Source organism: Salvelinus sp. IW2-2015, unplaced genomic scaffold (genome assembly GCF_002910315.2).
Source record: "Salvelinus sp. IW2-2015 unplaced genomic scaffold, ASM291031v2 Un_scaffold2023, whole genome shotgun sequence".
NCBI classification, from domain to species: Eukaryota; Metazoa; Chordata; class Actinopteri; order Salmoniformes; family Salmonidae; genus Salvelinus; species Salvelinus sp. IW2-2015.
The window spans coordinates 95480-111333 of record NW_019943370.1 but is presented as its reverse complement, the minus strand read 5'-3'; the positions used below and the strand labels follow the sequence as shown (position 1 = coordinate 111333).

Here is a 15854-nt window from a genome sequence, read left to right as displayed (position 1 = left end):
TGGAGAGGTAAATATCTATTTGGTCGGTTTTTGATAGCTTACCTATGCGGTAGAAACATGGTGAAAATATGCGGTTGAGTCTTTGGCTATTGTGGTTAGCTAATAGAAATACATATTGTGTTTCGCTGTAAAACATTTTAAAAATCGGAAATGATGGCTGGATTCACAAGATGTTTATCTTTCATTTGCTGTATTGGACTTGTGATTTCATGAAAATTATATTATATGATATCCCTGTCCCGTTAGGCTAGGCTATGCTAGTCAGCTTTTTTGATGAGGAGGATCCCGGATCCGGGAGAGAGAAGTGGTAGAGGATAACTACCTTGTGTCTTATTTCTGGGCTCAGTCTTGCCACGGTGTACGACTTTTGACCGTAAACTGTCTTCAGCAACCTCACCTTGTTCCTCACCCAGTTTTATTCCTCTACACAGCTGTTTCTGGTTCAGTTAATTATTGTGTTTCAACCTACATATTTAATTGATGATCATTAGCACCTGTTTGGTATAATTGTTTTATCATACACCTTACTATATGCCTACAAATCCCTGACTTTGTGCAAGTGTACCTAGAAGAATTTATGCTGTTTTGAAGGCAAAGGGTGGTCAAAACAAATATGGTTTTGATTTAGATTTTTCTTCTGTTCACGCACTTTGCATTTAGTTAATCTATTAACATGTCTATTTTTGGAAGCATTCTTACTTTAAAGCATTTTTTCACACCTGACTACATTTTTTTGCACAGTACTGTATGTCATTTAAAATGTGTTTATTCTGTTTTTGCTAGCAATATTTATAAAAGCATTGAAATAAATATTTACGACACCCCTATGTAGTTTCTATGGAGCCCACTAGAGGTCCCTATCTCACAGGTTAGGATCCTCTATTCTAGGACCTAGGGTCCATTTCAGCAGTTTTAAGTAGCTTCCGCTCCCATTCTTCTGCTTTGGTCTATGAACACAAGACTGATGAATGCAATATGCCTAATGGGAGTGTATTGTCTCATATCAATGCAGATTAATGGAAGGAAGTTCAGATTAATTCTCATAAGTACCCCTGTATTTATGAGCAGACACATCATTATTCCCTACCTCCTTTTGGGGATGCAGTTGCAGTGGCTATTAAGGTGAGTCCATTGAGGTGGATAATAGTGTGTGCAGGGGTGGATTAATGCAGGGGTTTACCGGGGCTGAAGCCCCTGGACCCAGGTCATGAGGGGCCCAAGAGCCAGCAAATAAATAAATATTATATATACATTAGAAATTGTATATGTAGTATATGTTTAGTGTTTATTTAACTAATCACAGAAGGACTCAGGAGCACACTGTTACGTTCGTTGACGGAAGGATCGGACCAAGGTGCAGCATGGTAGGCGTACATCTTTCTTTATTAGAAGACACAGAAGAAAACAACAAATACAAAACGAAAACGCACAGTTCTGTAGGGCTGGAAAGCAACAGTACAAAAACAAGATCCCACACTCTAAAGGTGGAAAAAAGGCTGCCTAACTATGATCCCCAATCAGAGACAACGATAGACAGCTGCCTCTGATTGGGAACCATACCCAGCCAACAAAGAAATAGAAAAACTAGAATGCCCACCCAAATCACACCCTGACCTAACCAAATAGAGAAATAAACAGGCTCTCTCAGGTCAGGGCGTGGCACACACTCACAATGAGTGTTGACAGCCCTCTTCTGATCTGCTAATCATCAGATGGGGGAGGCGAGGAGTTAGGGGGCCCAAATGCGTAACTAGGGGAACCTGCCTTGATTGGGTAACTAATTAATAAACAAATTGAAAAAAGCGGCATAATAAATACATGTGACTGGTCAATTGTAGTCAGGGGCTGGGCCCAAGCACGTAGGGTGCCCAAGGAGCTCAAAAAATACAAATATAATTATTTGTTTTGTATTATAATTATTTATCCAACCACAGGAGCCCATTCTCAATGTTCAAAATACACCAAAGAGCAAAATTTTGCCACAGAGGATAAATCTTTTCTAAAAAATAACTGTGGATTAAGTTTTATCACAAGCACATACATGTAACTGCCACATGTAAGGAAACACCTACAGAGTGTGTTAAAAGGGCGTTAGGCCACCACGAGCTGCCATAACAGTTTCAATGCACCTTGGCATCGATTCTACAAGTGGACCTAAGCCATGCCAGGAAAATTCACCTTACACCATAACATATACTCTGTATCCCTCATTTACATTCCCTCATTTAAGTGTTTCCTTTATTTTGGCAGTTACCGGTCTGCCTACAGTCGGGATGGCCGCAGTTTGGGAAGCATGTGCACCAAATATACAGCTTGTTGCATTGTGGGCATAGACATATAATCCATTGAATGGTTTTAGAACTTCTTACCCTGGCAATTTGACTGTCAAACTCATGGCTACACCAGCAATGGCTGCCAGTCTTGACTTGATGGGGAACACTAGCTCTATGGTTTCTTAATCTGGCCCTGAGTATGTGTAGTTGTAGGAATTGTTGCAGTTGTCAGTATCACTGTGGTGACCTTGTTCAGAGCCTGCAAAGTTAGTGGCTTACTCTTTAGACACGCAAACTTGATTACTAATTAAGTCTACAACTGTAATTATGTACGCTGAAAGTCGGGAAGCAAGTTCAGGGAGGGAATACATTTAATAAATAAAATAACAGAACAAGAAACACGAACAGCGCACCGACGTAGAACAAGAACAATGACGATTGGGGAAGAAATCAAAGGCAGTGACATATAAAGGGCAGGTAATCAAGGAGGTGATGGAGTCCAGGTGAATGTCATTATGCGCCTAACGCTGGTGACAGGTGTGCGCCCTAACGAGCAGCCTGGTGACCTAGAGGTCGGGAGAGGAAGCACATGTGACACAACTTAATTCACATTACCTAAACTCAGCAGGACCATGTTGTGTTTGTGTTGTGTTAGTGCTGCATAAATATAAAAACATACACAAAAATGAACCTAAGATTAGATTAACCTTCTTGAGAATGAATACTCAAGACTGTCCTTAACCTTTCTAGCCCCGGGGTTCCGCTAGCGAACCCCCCCCACATTCCACTGAAAAGGCAGCGCGCGAAATTCCAAAAATATTTTTCCGAAATATTTCACTTTCACACATTAACAAGTCCAATACAGCAAATTAAAGATAAACATCTTGTGAATCCAGCCAACATGTCCGATTTTTTAAATGTTTTACAGCGAAAACACCACGTATATTTATGTTAGCTCACCACCAAATACAAAAAAGCACAGACATTTCTTTCACAGCACAGGTAGCTTGCACAAAACCGACCAAATAGAGATAGAATTAGTCACTAACCAAGAAACAACTTCATCAGATGACAGTCTTATAACATGTTATACAATAAACTATGTTTTGTTCGAAAATGTGCATATTTCAGGTATAAATCATAGTTTTACATTGCAGCACATCACAAAATACACCAAAGCAGCAAGAATAATAAGAGAACAACGTGAAATATAAATAACTCATCATAAAATATTTATGAAAAATACATGGTGTACAGCAAATGAAAGATAAACATTTGTGAATCCAGCCAATATTTTCGATTTTTAATGTTTTACAGCGAAAACACAATATAGCATTATATAGCGTACCACAATAGCCAACCACACAACGCATTATTCACCGCAAAGGTAGCGTCGCAAAACCCAGCAATAGATATAAAATTATTCACTAACCTTGGACAACTTCTCAGATGACAGTCCTATAACATCATGTTACACAATACATTATGTTTTGTTCGAAAATGTGCATAATTTAGCGGTACAATCGTGGTTTTTACAATGTGAATACGTAGCAACTCCAAAAGATCCGGATATATTTTGGACACTCACCTAATCTGAATCAAAAACTCATCATAAACTTACATAAAAAATACTGTTGTAAGCAAATGAAAGACACTTTCTTTAATGCAATCGCCGTGTTAGAATTTTAAAATAACTTTTATACACAACAGCTTAGTTATGGAGACAGCGCCTCCAAAGGCGGAAAATAGTCTAAACATTTTCACAGAAATACGAAATAACATCATAAATGGTTCCTACTTTTGCTGAGCTTCCATCAGAATTTGTACAAGGAGTCCTTGTTCCAGAATAAATCGTTGTTGGTTTTAGAATGTCCTTTCTCTGTCGAATTGCCCACAAGCTAGCCAAGTGCGCGAAGTTGTCCATCTTCACCAACAGAGAACGAAAACGCCAAAACTCAATAAACGTTATATAATCTGATAAAACTAATTGAAAAAACATTACTTACGATGATATTATCACATGTATCAAATAAAATCAAAGCCGGAGATATTAGCCGTTATACCGAAAGCTTTTCAGAAGGCAATCCAGGTCCTTCCGCGCCTGCTGGACAAAGGAAAATTTGGTCACTGTCATCCAAAGCTCTTTTCCGACCTCAGATCAAGCTAGACACCCCATTCCACCTCCACTGCCTGTTGACATCTAGTGGAAGGCTATGAAGTGCATTATATCATAGAATTCAAGCAAATTGAATAGGACAGGCCCTGGAACAGAGCCTCGGATTTCAGATTTTTCACTTCCTGACAGGAAGTTTGCCTGCAAATGAGTTCTGTTTTACTCACAGATATAATTCAAACGTTTTAGAAACTTAAGGGGTTTCTATACAATAGTAATAATAATATGCATATTGTACGATCTAGAATAGAGTACGAGGCTGTTTAAATTGGGCATGATTTTTTCCCAAAGTGAAAATAGCGCCTCCACACACTAACAGGTTAAATAACATTCTTCTCTCCCTGTTAGTTTTACCTGCTCTAGCATACTGTGTATTGAGCAGGTGAATAACCTCGTACAACCTCCGGAAGGCTTGTGAGGTTACATTCTGTTCGGTGCACAGCGGTAATCAGTCTGGTAATTGTGAGGCTAAGAGATAGAACCCTGGCAGTAAAAATGGTAGGTCAATGTAATGTTACTGAAATTACAAATTGCATGAGTACTTACTTAGTCATCTTTGTCCTGGGAGGGATATAAGGCTGCAACAATCTTCTGCCACTGGAGTCTGTCTTTGGCCACAGTTAGTGCCCTGTCCAATGAGAGACCCATCTCTTCCAGCTCAGCTACCACCGTCCGTTGCCATGTTGTTTTTGGCCTGCCTTGCATGCACTTTCCAGTTGGTTTCCATCTGAGGGAAACTTTGGGGATCCTTTCTGGCAGCATCCTCAGCACATGGCCAAGCCAGCGTAACCTGCGTATTTTAATTTCCTGGGGGATTTTGGGCTAAGCAGTTTATCTATGGCCAGCCTCCTCTCATCGGTTTTCTTCCATGTATCATGTGTTAACCTCTTTTTACCCTTCTTTCTAAAGCCAATAGTTTTCTTTGGTGATTCTGTGTATTGTATTCTTGATGTTACTCCAAGTGGTTTCAACTGTGCCCTGGTCTTCTTCCTCTGCATTGGCTAATGGACTGAAGCAATTTCCTAGCTCAAAGCTTTCTTTATGTCAGGATATGTGAGCTTATTGATGTCAAAGACTTTCTGCCCTTGTTGTATGGTGTGTGTGGATCGCAGRGTCAGCCTCACCTGGGCTATTAGCAGGTAGTGGTCGCTGTTGCCCCACAGTGGACCGTGACATACACAGATACCTTTGCCATTTCTTGTTGATAATGATTTGGTTGATGGTTTGACCATCTGGGGATCTCCATGTTATCTTATGTATGTGTTTGTGAGGGAAGAGTGGGCCACCAATCARACAGCTGTTACTGAGGCAGAAGTCAACAAGCCTTTCACCGTTATTGATGGTATCACAGCCGTGTTACCACATAGCCTGTTCACAGTCTGTGTTATCGGCTCCYACCTTGGCATTCAAATGTCCCGTTATCATGATCACATCATGTTGTGGGACCCTGGATACTGCTTGTTGTAGCTGCTCCTACRAGTCATGCTTGTCCACCTCCTCTGCCTCATTGGTGGGGTCATAGCATTGCAGGTTGGTGAACTTGCAGTTCATGGAGTCAAATCCTGCTTATTGATGGGTTCRCATTCCAAYAGTGATTTGGCAGTTGTTCTACTGATAATGAGGGCTACAACACTAGAATCATCCTTTCCTGAATAGAATATTGTTGAGCCATCGCTTGTCACCTTGGGTCCAGAACCAGTCCACWTGCTTTCTCTTTAACACAGGATGTCCATGTTGTACCTGTCCATCTCTCTGTAAACTTGAGCTGAGTTTGAAGGTTCAAACATGGTGGGGACTGTAGTTTGGTCCCTAGAAAGCTCCTGAATTCCTGMGTAGGGCTTTCATCTGAAGCTGTCATAGTGCAAATGGGTTGGCTGACATTTCCTGTTGAGTCCCTTGTTGTAGTTTTCAAAGTAGTTGCAGTTTCTGTAACAATGTGTGTTTATACGGGGTGGGTTGGCAGCCCCACACCCAACCCCCAACCAGGAGGGCCAGGTGCTGTGTTTAGTCTGGCCTCTCACCTGGAACCTGCCAGGCATGGTTGAACCTGSCTGAGGCCAAAACCCRACCGGTATAGCTTTCAGGATCACTGAAACAKMCAAMCTTCCCCAKAAACGSCAAGGAAACYGCACTCAGGGAAGASCTTTTACATGTAATTACCTTTTACTGTGTAATGGTTTGGCACAGGCATCTGTAGGTCTTRGTTGGTCAGGTGTGGRATTTCATTATCCTGGGGCCAACTGAAACCAATGTGGAACCAAAGGAATTCCCCAGTCTGCTCCCAGTCTCTTTGTTGCATCTCTTGATAATGTCATTCACTTTTCTCGTTTWCTTAGGTGCAGCAGGAATGCAATGAGGAGATGATTTATGAAAACTGTCTAGCTACAGATGCTGCACAACACTGTCAACATGGACCCACAACACTGAGAGAAAAGGAGTCAGATTAAACAGGAGGAGAACAGAGAGCGTGACTGAGGGGTGGAGGTGTGGGTGAGAAAATGTGTAGCATTTCTATTTCAGACATTGACCACCTGATAACAACAGCACTGAGGTGATGGAAATAATGTATATGGACGTCATTTGTGCCAGAGCATGAGAGACAGATACGTCTCTGTACCATATAGTCAAAAGGTGGTGCTCAGGGGTTTAGGACTGGTAAGACTGTTGTGTGCTAGGATTTGCATAGAAGATGGAAAGCTAAGGCTTGTTTACAGAAAAACAACAAGCCCATGGGATTTTATCTATGGKTCAAATGCAATYTATCTCAGGAAGTCACACYTTGTTTCTAGATAGCAGTGTCCTCCCTGCTTTATTTTTCTATTCAGAAGAACATTSAAATAATGTATCCACCCAGWTAATATATGTCCAGGCCCTGAAATAGACATAAAGCAARAAGAAGGCCTGGTAGTTGGGTGTAAGGAACTAGATCTACACAGTAACAGCAACAACATAAAAATGAAACTCATGTCTATTATGAATAACAATATGACTGAAGGATAACTACTGTAATGTGTACAAATATAGAGAAACATGCTCACTYCAGAATGAKAACTTAAGGCCACTGGTCACACCATGATGGGAGAAAGACAAAGTYGTATAGAGAGGCCTGGGAAAGAGTTGGTGCAGGTGTCAAACTGATAAAAACATTATTTGTGAATACATGTGCGAATAGGAAATTTTACGATTTTCTGCACTTGGTAAATAAACAAATTGTTGTCATTATTTACATTAATCACAGCAGTACAGCTGCTCTTGCATTGTCTCTCCTTTTGTACTAACAAAGTAGTGAGCAGAGGCACACAGTTGATTGTTTCACYGCAATAAAGCCATGTGAGGTTGAGGCACTGCCATAATCTACTGTGCTGTTTCCATAGGGATCATGTCACGGGCCTTTCCATCACAGCCACTACTCCTTATTAGATTATTATATTAGATGCATGGGGTCAATTCTCTGAATAACAGCATATTAATCAAGTTAGGAACCTGACTGGAGGATTAGCATTCAGTACAGAATATGGTGTAGAGGGCGGAGGCTTAGCTACTAGCATTCGGTTCTGAATCTGGTGTTGAGGGCTTGGCTTGGCTACTAGCATTCAGTTCTGAATCTGGTATAGATGGCAGATGCTTAGCTACTAGCATTCAGTTCAAAATCTGGTGTAGAGGACGGAGGCTTATCTACTAGCATTCAGTTCAGAATCTGGTGTAGAGGGCGGAGGCTTAGCTACTAGCATTCAGGTCTGAATCTGGTGTTGAGTGCGGAGGCTTGTAAACACTGACTTGTTTGAGAGAAAGAAGAAAGAAAGAAGACAGCATCAATGTGTGTTCTCTGATATCTCTTTCTTGTGATAGAGAACTAGCAAAATAACTATCACCCGTCTGTCACTAGTTACATATCCCAGAGGGAAACCTCCCCCATCTCTGGGGAACAGAGTCATGTGAGGAAGTCACATGTTTTTGCTGTGTCTGCACTGTACTGTTGAATTCTATGTGGTTTTATTGTATTTACTGCTGTATTATTTAATGTTTTTCTTGAACAGGTCTCCCTTTTCTGGTCTCAATTGGACTTCCTGGTTAAATAAAGGTTGAATTAAAATATGATAAAAATAGCAATTCTTTACATTCTGCACACCACACTGCTTTGCTTTATCTTGGCCAGGTCGCAGTTGTAAATGAGAACTTGTTCTCAACTGGCCTACCTGGTTAAATAAAGGTGAAATATTATTATTATTATTTTTTTTTAACTGGTGATTGGCCATGATTGAACTCCTGGGATATAGTCCCCCCAAAAATATAATATGAACTTGAACCAAATCAATATATGATCATGCCAATTCATTTTTTTCACAAAGCTAAATTCTGTTCATAATATTACAGTAGTTGACATTACAAAGGAAACTGTCCGTATTTGCACCGATACCATATGAGTGCAGCAGCAACAGACATAGAATGACAACGAGTAGAACCCAACAGGCAGCAGAGGTCTCTGTGAGGAGAGTGGGGATACAGTTAACACCTCTTGGCGCACGGATCCCTTTAACGGGATCATTTTCGTAAACAACCACTGAATTGCAGAGCGCCAAATTCAAAACAAATTATTAAAAATATTTATTTTCATGAAATCACAAGTGAAATATAACAAAACACAGTTTAGCTTGTTGTTAATCCACCTATCGTGTCAGATTTTGAAAATATGCTTTACAGCGAAAGCAATCCAAGAGTTTGTGAGTTTATCGATCACTAGACAACACATTACGAACAGCTAGCAGCAATGTAGATTGGTCACGAAAGTCCGAAAAGCAATCAAATTAATCGCTTACCTTTGATGATCTTCGAATGTTTGCACTCACGAGACTCCCAGCTTCACAATAAATGTTCCTTTTGTTCGTTAAAGATGATTTTTATATCCAAAAACCTCCATTTGGTTGGTGCGTTATGTTCAGAAATCAACAGGCTCGAGCGGTCATGAAGGGAAGACGAAAATTTCAAATAGTATCCATAAAGTTCGTAGAAACATGTCAAACGTTTTTTATAATCAATCTTCAGGTTGTTTTTAACATAAATAATCGATAATATTTTAACCGGACGGTGAACTATTCAATAAAAGAGATAAAGAAAATATTGAGCTACAACTTTCGCGCGCGTTAACTAATCGAAGGACATTCAGCTATCCACTGACGCGTTTTGATAAATCTCGCTAATTTTTCAGAATAAAAGCTTGAAACTATGTCTAAAGACTGTTCACACCCTGAGGGAGCCATAGGAAATGAATCTGGTTGATATACCTTTAAATGAAGGAAAGGCAGGCAATGGAACAGGGATTCTTCAAAATAAAAGGCACTTCCGGGTTGGATTTCCTCAGGTTTTCTTCTGCAAAATCAGTTCTGTTATACTCACAGACAATATTTTGACAGTTTTGGAAACTTTAGAGTGTTTTCTATCGTAATCTGTCAATTATATGCATATTCTAGCATCTGGGCCTGAGAAATAGGCAGCTTACATTGGGAACGTTATTTTTTCCAAACATAAAGATTCTACCCCCAAGCTTCAAGAGGTTTTAATATAAGAAACAGTCTGTATTTACAATGACATGTAATCATGTTGCCCAAGCAACCATCATGGCTTTGATGCAAARACTTTCCTGCAGAAAGCAAAGAGATAGTAGTAGGTAATAAGAAGTGTACCTATGAAGTAAGAGAAGAMTGTATCATGACAATCTTAGTTAGTGGTTAATACACCTGTAAGTGGGAATTAGGCCATAAGTCTAATACTAAACACATGAGTGAAAGAAGAGTGAGCATCTGGTAAACTTTGTTATCCATGGCTACATCACATTTCTCATAACCTCATATACAATGCTGCTTGAAAGTATGTGAAGCCTACAGGCTGGTCATTACTTATTGCTATAAAAATAAAAATGAAATGATATAAAATCCTTTTATATTAAGCTCAATTGTTAGAAAGACATTCCAAGTAAATGAGCAGAACAAAAATATGATATGTTCATTGTTTATTTAACAGAAACTCATATTGATGTGTGCAAAAATATGTAAACCTCTTCAGTCAACAGCTTGTGGACTCCATAATAAGCGTAATTGGATAAATGTCTCCTATAGCCAGTAATCAGTCATTGACATCTGTTTTGAGGGAGATTTGCCCACTCCTCCTTACAGAATTCAAGCCAATTGAGTGAGGTTTAGGGTTGTCTGGCATGAACTGCCCGATTCAGGTCCTGCCACAGCATCTCGATTGGATTAGGTCAGAACTTTGACTTGGCCAATCCAAACACAAATCTTCTTTCTCCTGAGCCATTCTTGGTAGATTTGCTTGAATGCTTTGGGTTGATGTCTTTTGGAAGACCATTTCATCCCAGTTTAGCTTCTTGACGATGGCTTACGTTCTGTTCCAGAATCTCCTGGTATACCTCAGATTACATGGTTCCTTAACTCTCTAGGAGTAGGTGCGGACGGGTTAGCATTGGCCAAAGATCCAGAAAAAAATTGTAGCGGCAAATTCAAGTATATTACTTAAAAAATCAATCCTTTCATGGAATCACACATGAAAGACCACAAATTAAAGGCTACACATGTTGTGAATCCAGCCAACATGGTCTGATTTCAAAAGGATTTACAAGGGAAAGCAACCAACAATTATTGTTAGCTCGAGTACCTAGCACAGAAAACACAGCCATTTTCCCAGCAAAAGATAGTGTAGTCACAATAGAAAAGCAGAAGAATGAGGAGATATAAGATGGAATACACTAACCTTTGATGATCTTCATCAGATGACACTCATAGGACATCATGTTACACAATACATTTATGTTTTGTTGATAATGTGCATATTTATATCCACAAATCTCGGTTTACATTGGCGCAATATTCAGAAATGCTCCCAAATATCCGGAGAATTGCAGAGAACCGTCAAATAACAGAAATACTCATCATAAACTTTGATGAAAGATACATATTTTACATAGAATTAAAGATACACTTGTTCTTATGCAACGGTGTGTCAGATTTCAAAAAAACTTTACGTAAAAAGCACACCATGCAATAATCTGAGACGGCACTCAGATTTAACAACATTTTTCCGCCATGTTGGAGTCAACAGATATACGAAATTACATCATAAATATTCCCTTACCTTTGATCTTCATCAGAATGCACTCCCAGGAATCCTAGTTCCACAATAAATCGTTGTTTTGTTCGATAATGTCCATTACTTATGTCAAGTAGCTACTTTTGCTAGCATGTGTAGTACACGTGTCCAACCCTCGCGCAGATGCAGGCAAACGTCGGACGAAAAACTTAAAAAAGTTATATTACAAGTTGAATAAACTGGTAAACTAAGTAGAGAATCATCTTCAGGATGTTGTTATAATATTTATCCAATACGTTCCAACCGGAGCATTCCTCGTGTCTGTAGAAGTTATGGAACGCAAGGCGATATATGAGGAATGTTCGTGACCAGGAACTGGCATTCTGCAGAACTGACTCATTCCTCTCATCCGGCCCTACAACACAGTATAAACTTCATTCGACGTTCTACGACTGTGTGACATCTAGTGGAAGGCGTAGGAAGTGCAAACAGATCATATCTTACAGAGAATTGAATAGGCGATGAGTTGAACATTGACCAGTCTCATAATTCTCACTTCCTGTTTGGATTTTTTCTCAGGTTTTTGCCTTCCATATGAGTTCTGTTCTACTCACGACATCATTCAAACAGTTTTGAGAAAATTCAAGAAGTGTTTTATATACAATAGTAATAATAATATGCATATATTAGCATCTGGGACAGAGTAGGAGGCAGTTCACTATGGGCACGCAATTCATCCAAAAGTGAAAATGCTGCCCCCTATATCAAAGAAGTTAGAGTATGTTTAGACATGGACTTCATCAAGCTAGTTTTATCAGTGACAGCACCAGTAGAGACAGAAAATGTACTGGAGGAGTTTGCTGATGTTTTTACAGGAATAGGATTATTCCCAGGAGAATGTACCATTCACCTTGACCCAGACGCAACCCCTGTGGTCTACCCACCGAGAAAGATTCCCCTTGCTCTCCGTGCCTGTCTGAAGAAAGAGTTGGAGAGTATGGAGCAATCTGACATAGTCACCAAGGTTACAGAACCGACTGACTGGGTAAACGCGTTAGTGGTGGTGGAGAAACGACGCACAGGCAAGCTCCGAGTATGCCTCGACCCAAGAGACTTGAACAAGGCTATCAAACGCCCCCATTATCCTTTACCGACGCTAGATGGCATCACACACAAGCTAGCGGGAGCACACTACTTCAGTGTCATGGACGCTAGATCAGGCTACTGGCCTATCAAGCTCACAGAAGAGTCATCTAAGCTCACAACATTCAACACACCGTTTGGACGCTACAGGTTCCGTCGCCTACCTTTTGGGATTATCTCAGCCCAAGACGAGTTTCAGCAAAAGATCGACGAAGTGTACGAAGGCCTCGACGGAGTTGTGGCAATTGTGGACGACATCCTTGTCTATGGTCGAACCAAAGAGGACCATGACCAAAACCTCCGCGCGATGCTGCAAAGGGACCGCGAGAGAGGAGACCGGCTCAACCCCGAGAAGAGCACAGTCGGCGCTACAGAGGTCAGCTACTTCGGACATCTTCTCACAGCGACTGGAATCAAGCCAGATCCACAGAAGATCTCAGCCATTAAAGAAATGGAGCCACCAAAGAATCGTGCAGAGCTGGAAATAGTGCTTGGCATGGTCAACTACTTAGCCAAGTTCGCACCCAGCCTCTCCAATGCTAATGCACCRCTGCGTCAACTGCTAAAGCAGTTCAGTGAGTTTCTCTGGGACAAGCAACATGACATTGCTTTCCAGAATGTGAAAGACTTAATCACGAGAGAACCAGGACCAATCCTTGCCTACTACGACCCCAACAAAGAGCTCAGACTCCAAGTGGATGCGTCGAAGTATGGACGAGGTGCAGTGCTACTGCAAGAAGGAAAACCCACCGGCTACGCTTCCAAATCTCTCACAGACTGTGAAATCAGCTACGCTCAAATTGAAAAGGAGCTCTACGCCATTCTGTTCGGATGTAAACGTTTCCATCAGTACGTATATGGACGACAAGTCATTGTGGAATCCGAACACAAGCCTCGCCAAGGCTACAGAGAATGATCCTTCAACTACAAAAATACGACTTCACAATCACTCACCGTCCAGGCAAAGACATCCCTGTCGTAGACACACTCTCCAGGAAGTGTTTTACCTGTAAGGACAGTAGCCTCAGCGAAGGCATGGACATGCAAGTGCACCCTGTGTACAGTAACTTACCAGTTAGTGACACAAAACTGAAGGAGATCCAAGCAGAAACAGAAAAGGACTCACAACTCGCACAGATGAGGAAAGTAATACAGGATGGATGGCCTGAGGGGAGGAGAAAATGCCCTCAGAGTGTCTCAGAACTATGGAACTATCGTGATGAACTATCACAGATCAACGGAATCATTTTCAAAGTAGAGAAAATCATTATTCCTACCAGTCTCAGAGAAGAGATTTTGACAAAGATCCATACTGAATACATGGGCATGGAAAAGTGCAAACAGAGAGCACGGGACATTTTGTTTTGGCCCGGAATGTGCAAACAAATAGAGGACATTGTTGGTAAATGCGCCATATGTCTTGAARGACGCCCCTCAAACACCAAAGAGCCAATGTTACCTCACTGTATCCCAGACCGACCCTGGCAGGTCGTGGCAACCGATCTGTTRACCTGGAACAACGAGGACTACATCGTAACAGTGGACTACTACAGCAGATACTTCAAACTCGACAAGCTTCACAGCACCACATCTGCAGCTGTGATACACAAGCTGAAAGCAGCCTTTGCCAGGCAATATCTGACAATGGGCCCTGTTACAAATCAAATGAGTTTGAATCCTTCACAAAAGCATGGGAGTTTATACAAATCACCACAAGCCCACATTACCCTCAAAGTAACGGCCTTGCTGAAAAATCAGTGCAGACTGCTAAATCACTCATGGACAAAGCAAAAGCAGACAAGAGAGACCCCTACCTCAGTCTCCTTTAATACAACACTCCAGTTGACAACTTCAAATCACCAGCTCAGCTGGTGATGAGCCGCAGACTGCGCTCAATCCTTCCCAGCACCAACCAGCAGCTGCAACCTGAGGTCGTTAGCTACAAGGAAAAGTATGAAAAACGTGCACAGAGACAACAACAACAAAAGCGATACTACGACAGGTCAGCTAGGCCACTGCCACCACTGATCGACGGAGTCAGTTAGAATCCAGGAGCATGGCCTCTGGAAGCCAGCAGTCGTCATCCAGCCAGCTGACACTGAACGTTCATATCACGTCCGCACCACAGAAGGAGCGGTGTACCGCCGCAATCATCGTCACCTACTGAACACAAAAGAACAACACACTGATGAGATGAACTGTTCCCCTGAAAGAGAACGTGATGGACTAAACACACACACAGCACAACATACACCATACTTACCTGCAACACCACAKGAGKTGTTGACTGACACAGAAGCATGCTCAGCATCATATCGCACAAGGTCAGGAAGAGAGGTCAAGCCCAGAGCTGTCCTAGACCTGTGAAATGTCAAAGGGTGTAGGCAGATCGCTTCCCTAAAAGAGTTCCAGACTGTAAACGTGTTATTGAAAGTTCACTTGAAATGCTTTGATATTGTATTTGTTTGAAATGTTAACTTCTACTTGCTACTCATCCCGGATCAGGGGGCACCCCCATCAGTAAAAAAGCTGACTAGCATAGCCTAGCATAGCGCCACACAGAGAAAAAATTACATAGCATCTAAATATACATGACAAATCACAAGTCCAAGACATCCCAGGACTGGAAAGAGATACACATTCTTCTGTGAAATCCAGCCATCATTTTGATTTTTTAAAATGTTTTTACAGGGAAACCACAATAATTGTAAATCCCGCTATTAAGCTAACCACGCATAGCAAAAGACTCAACTTTTTCTCTCACCAGTTTCTTACTGCAATAGGTAGTGTTCCACAAATTCGACCAAAATTAAAGATATAATCAGTCACTAACCAAGAAAACTTCAAATCACGATGACAGTCTGATAACATACTGTTATTGCATAATGCAACTTATGTTTGTTAGAAAATGTGCCAATATTATCAGATATAATCCACAGTTCTACATTGCAGCCATGCAATTGCTGAAATAGCGTCGATGCAGCCACGAATATTAACAGAGACCAACCGTCTCACAATACCCTAAAAACCTCATCATAACAGCATTTCTGAAAAATTACACAGCGTTACAGCAAACATTGACAAGCCAACATTCTTGTTGAATCCAAGCACAACTTATGTCAGATTTTTTAAGTGTTTGTACACGAAAAACCAATATATTTTTTTCT

The 15854-nt window shown here is 41.0% G+C and overlaps 1 protein-coding gene across 1 annotated transcript in view; it reads left to right on the top strand.

Annotated features, from left to right (window-relative positions):
* The window catches only part of LOC112072752 (uncharacterized), a 32036-nt gene extending 23511 nt beyond the window's left edge, over window positions 1–8525 (top strand). Inside the window, exon 5 of the mRNA XM_024140139.2 lies at window positions 6783–8525. Coding sequence (XP_023995907.1) covers window positions 6783–6893 — 111 coding nt within the window. The 3' untranslated portion in view covers window positions 6894–8525. The remainder of the gene's footprint in view (window positions 1–6782) is intronic.
* Window positions 8526–15854: the final 7329 nt, after the last annotated feature.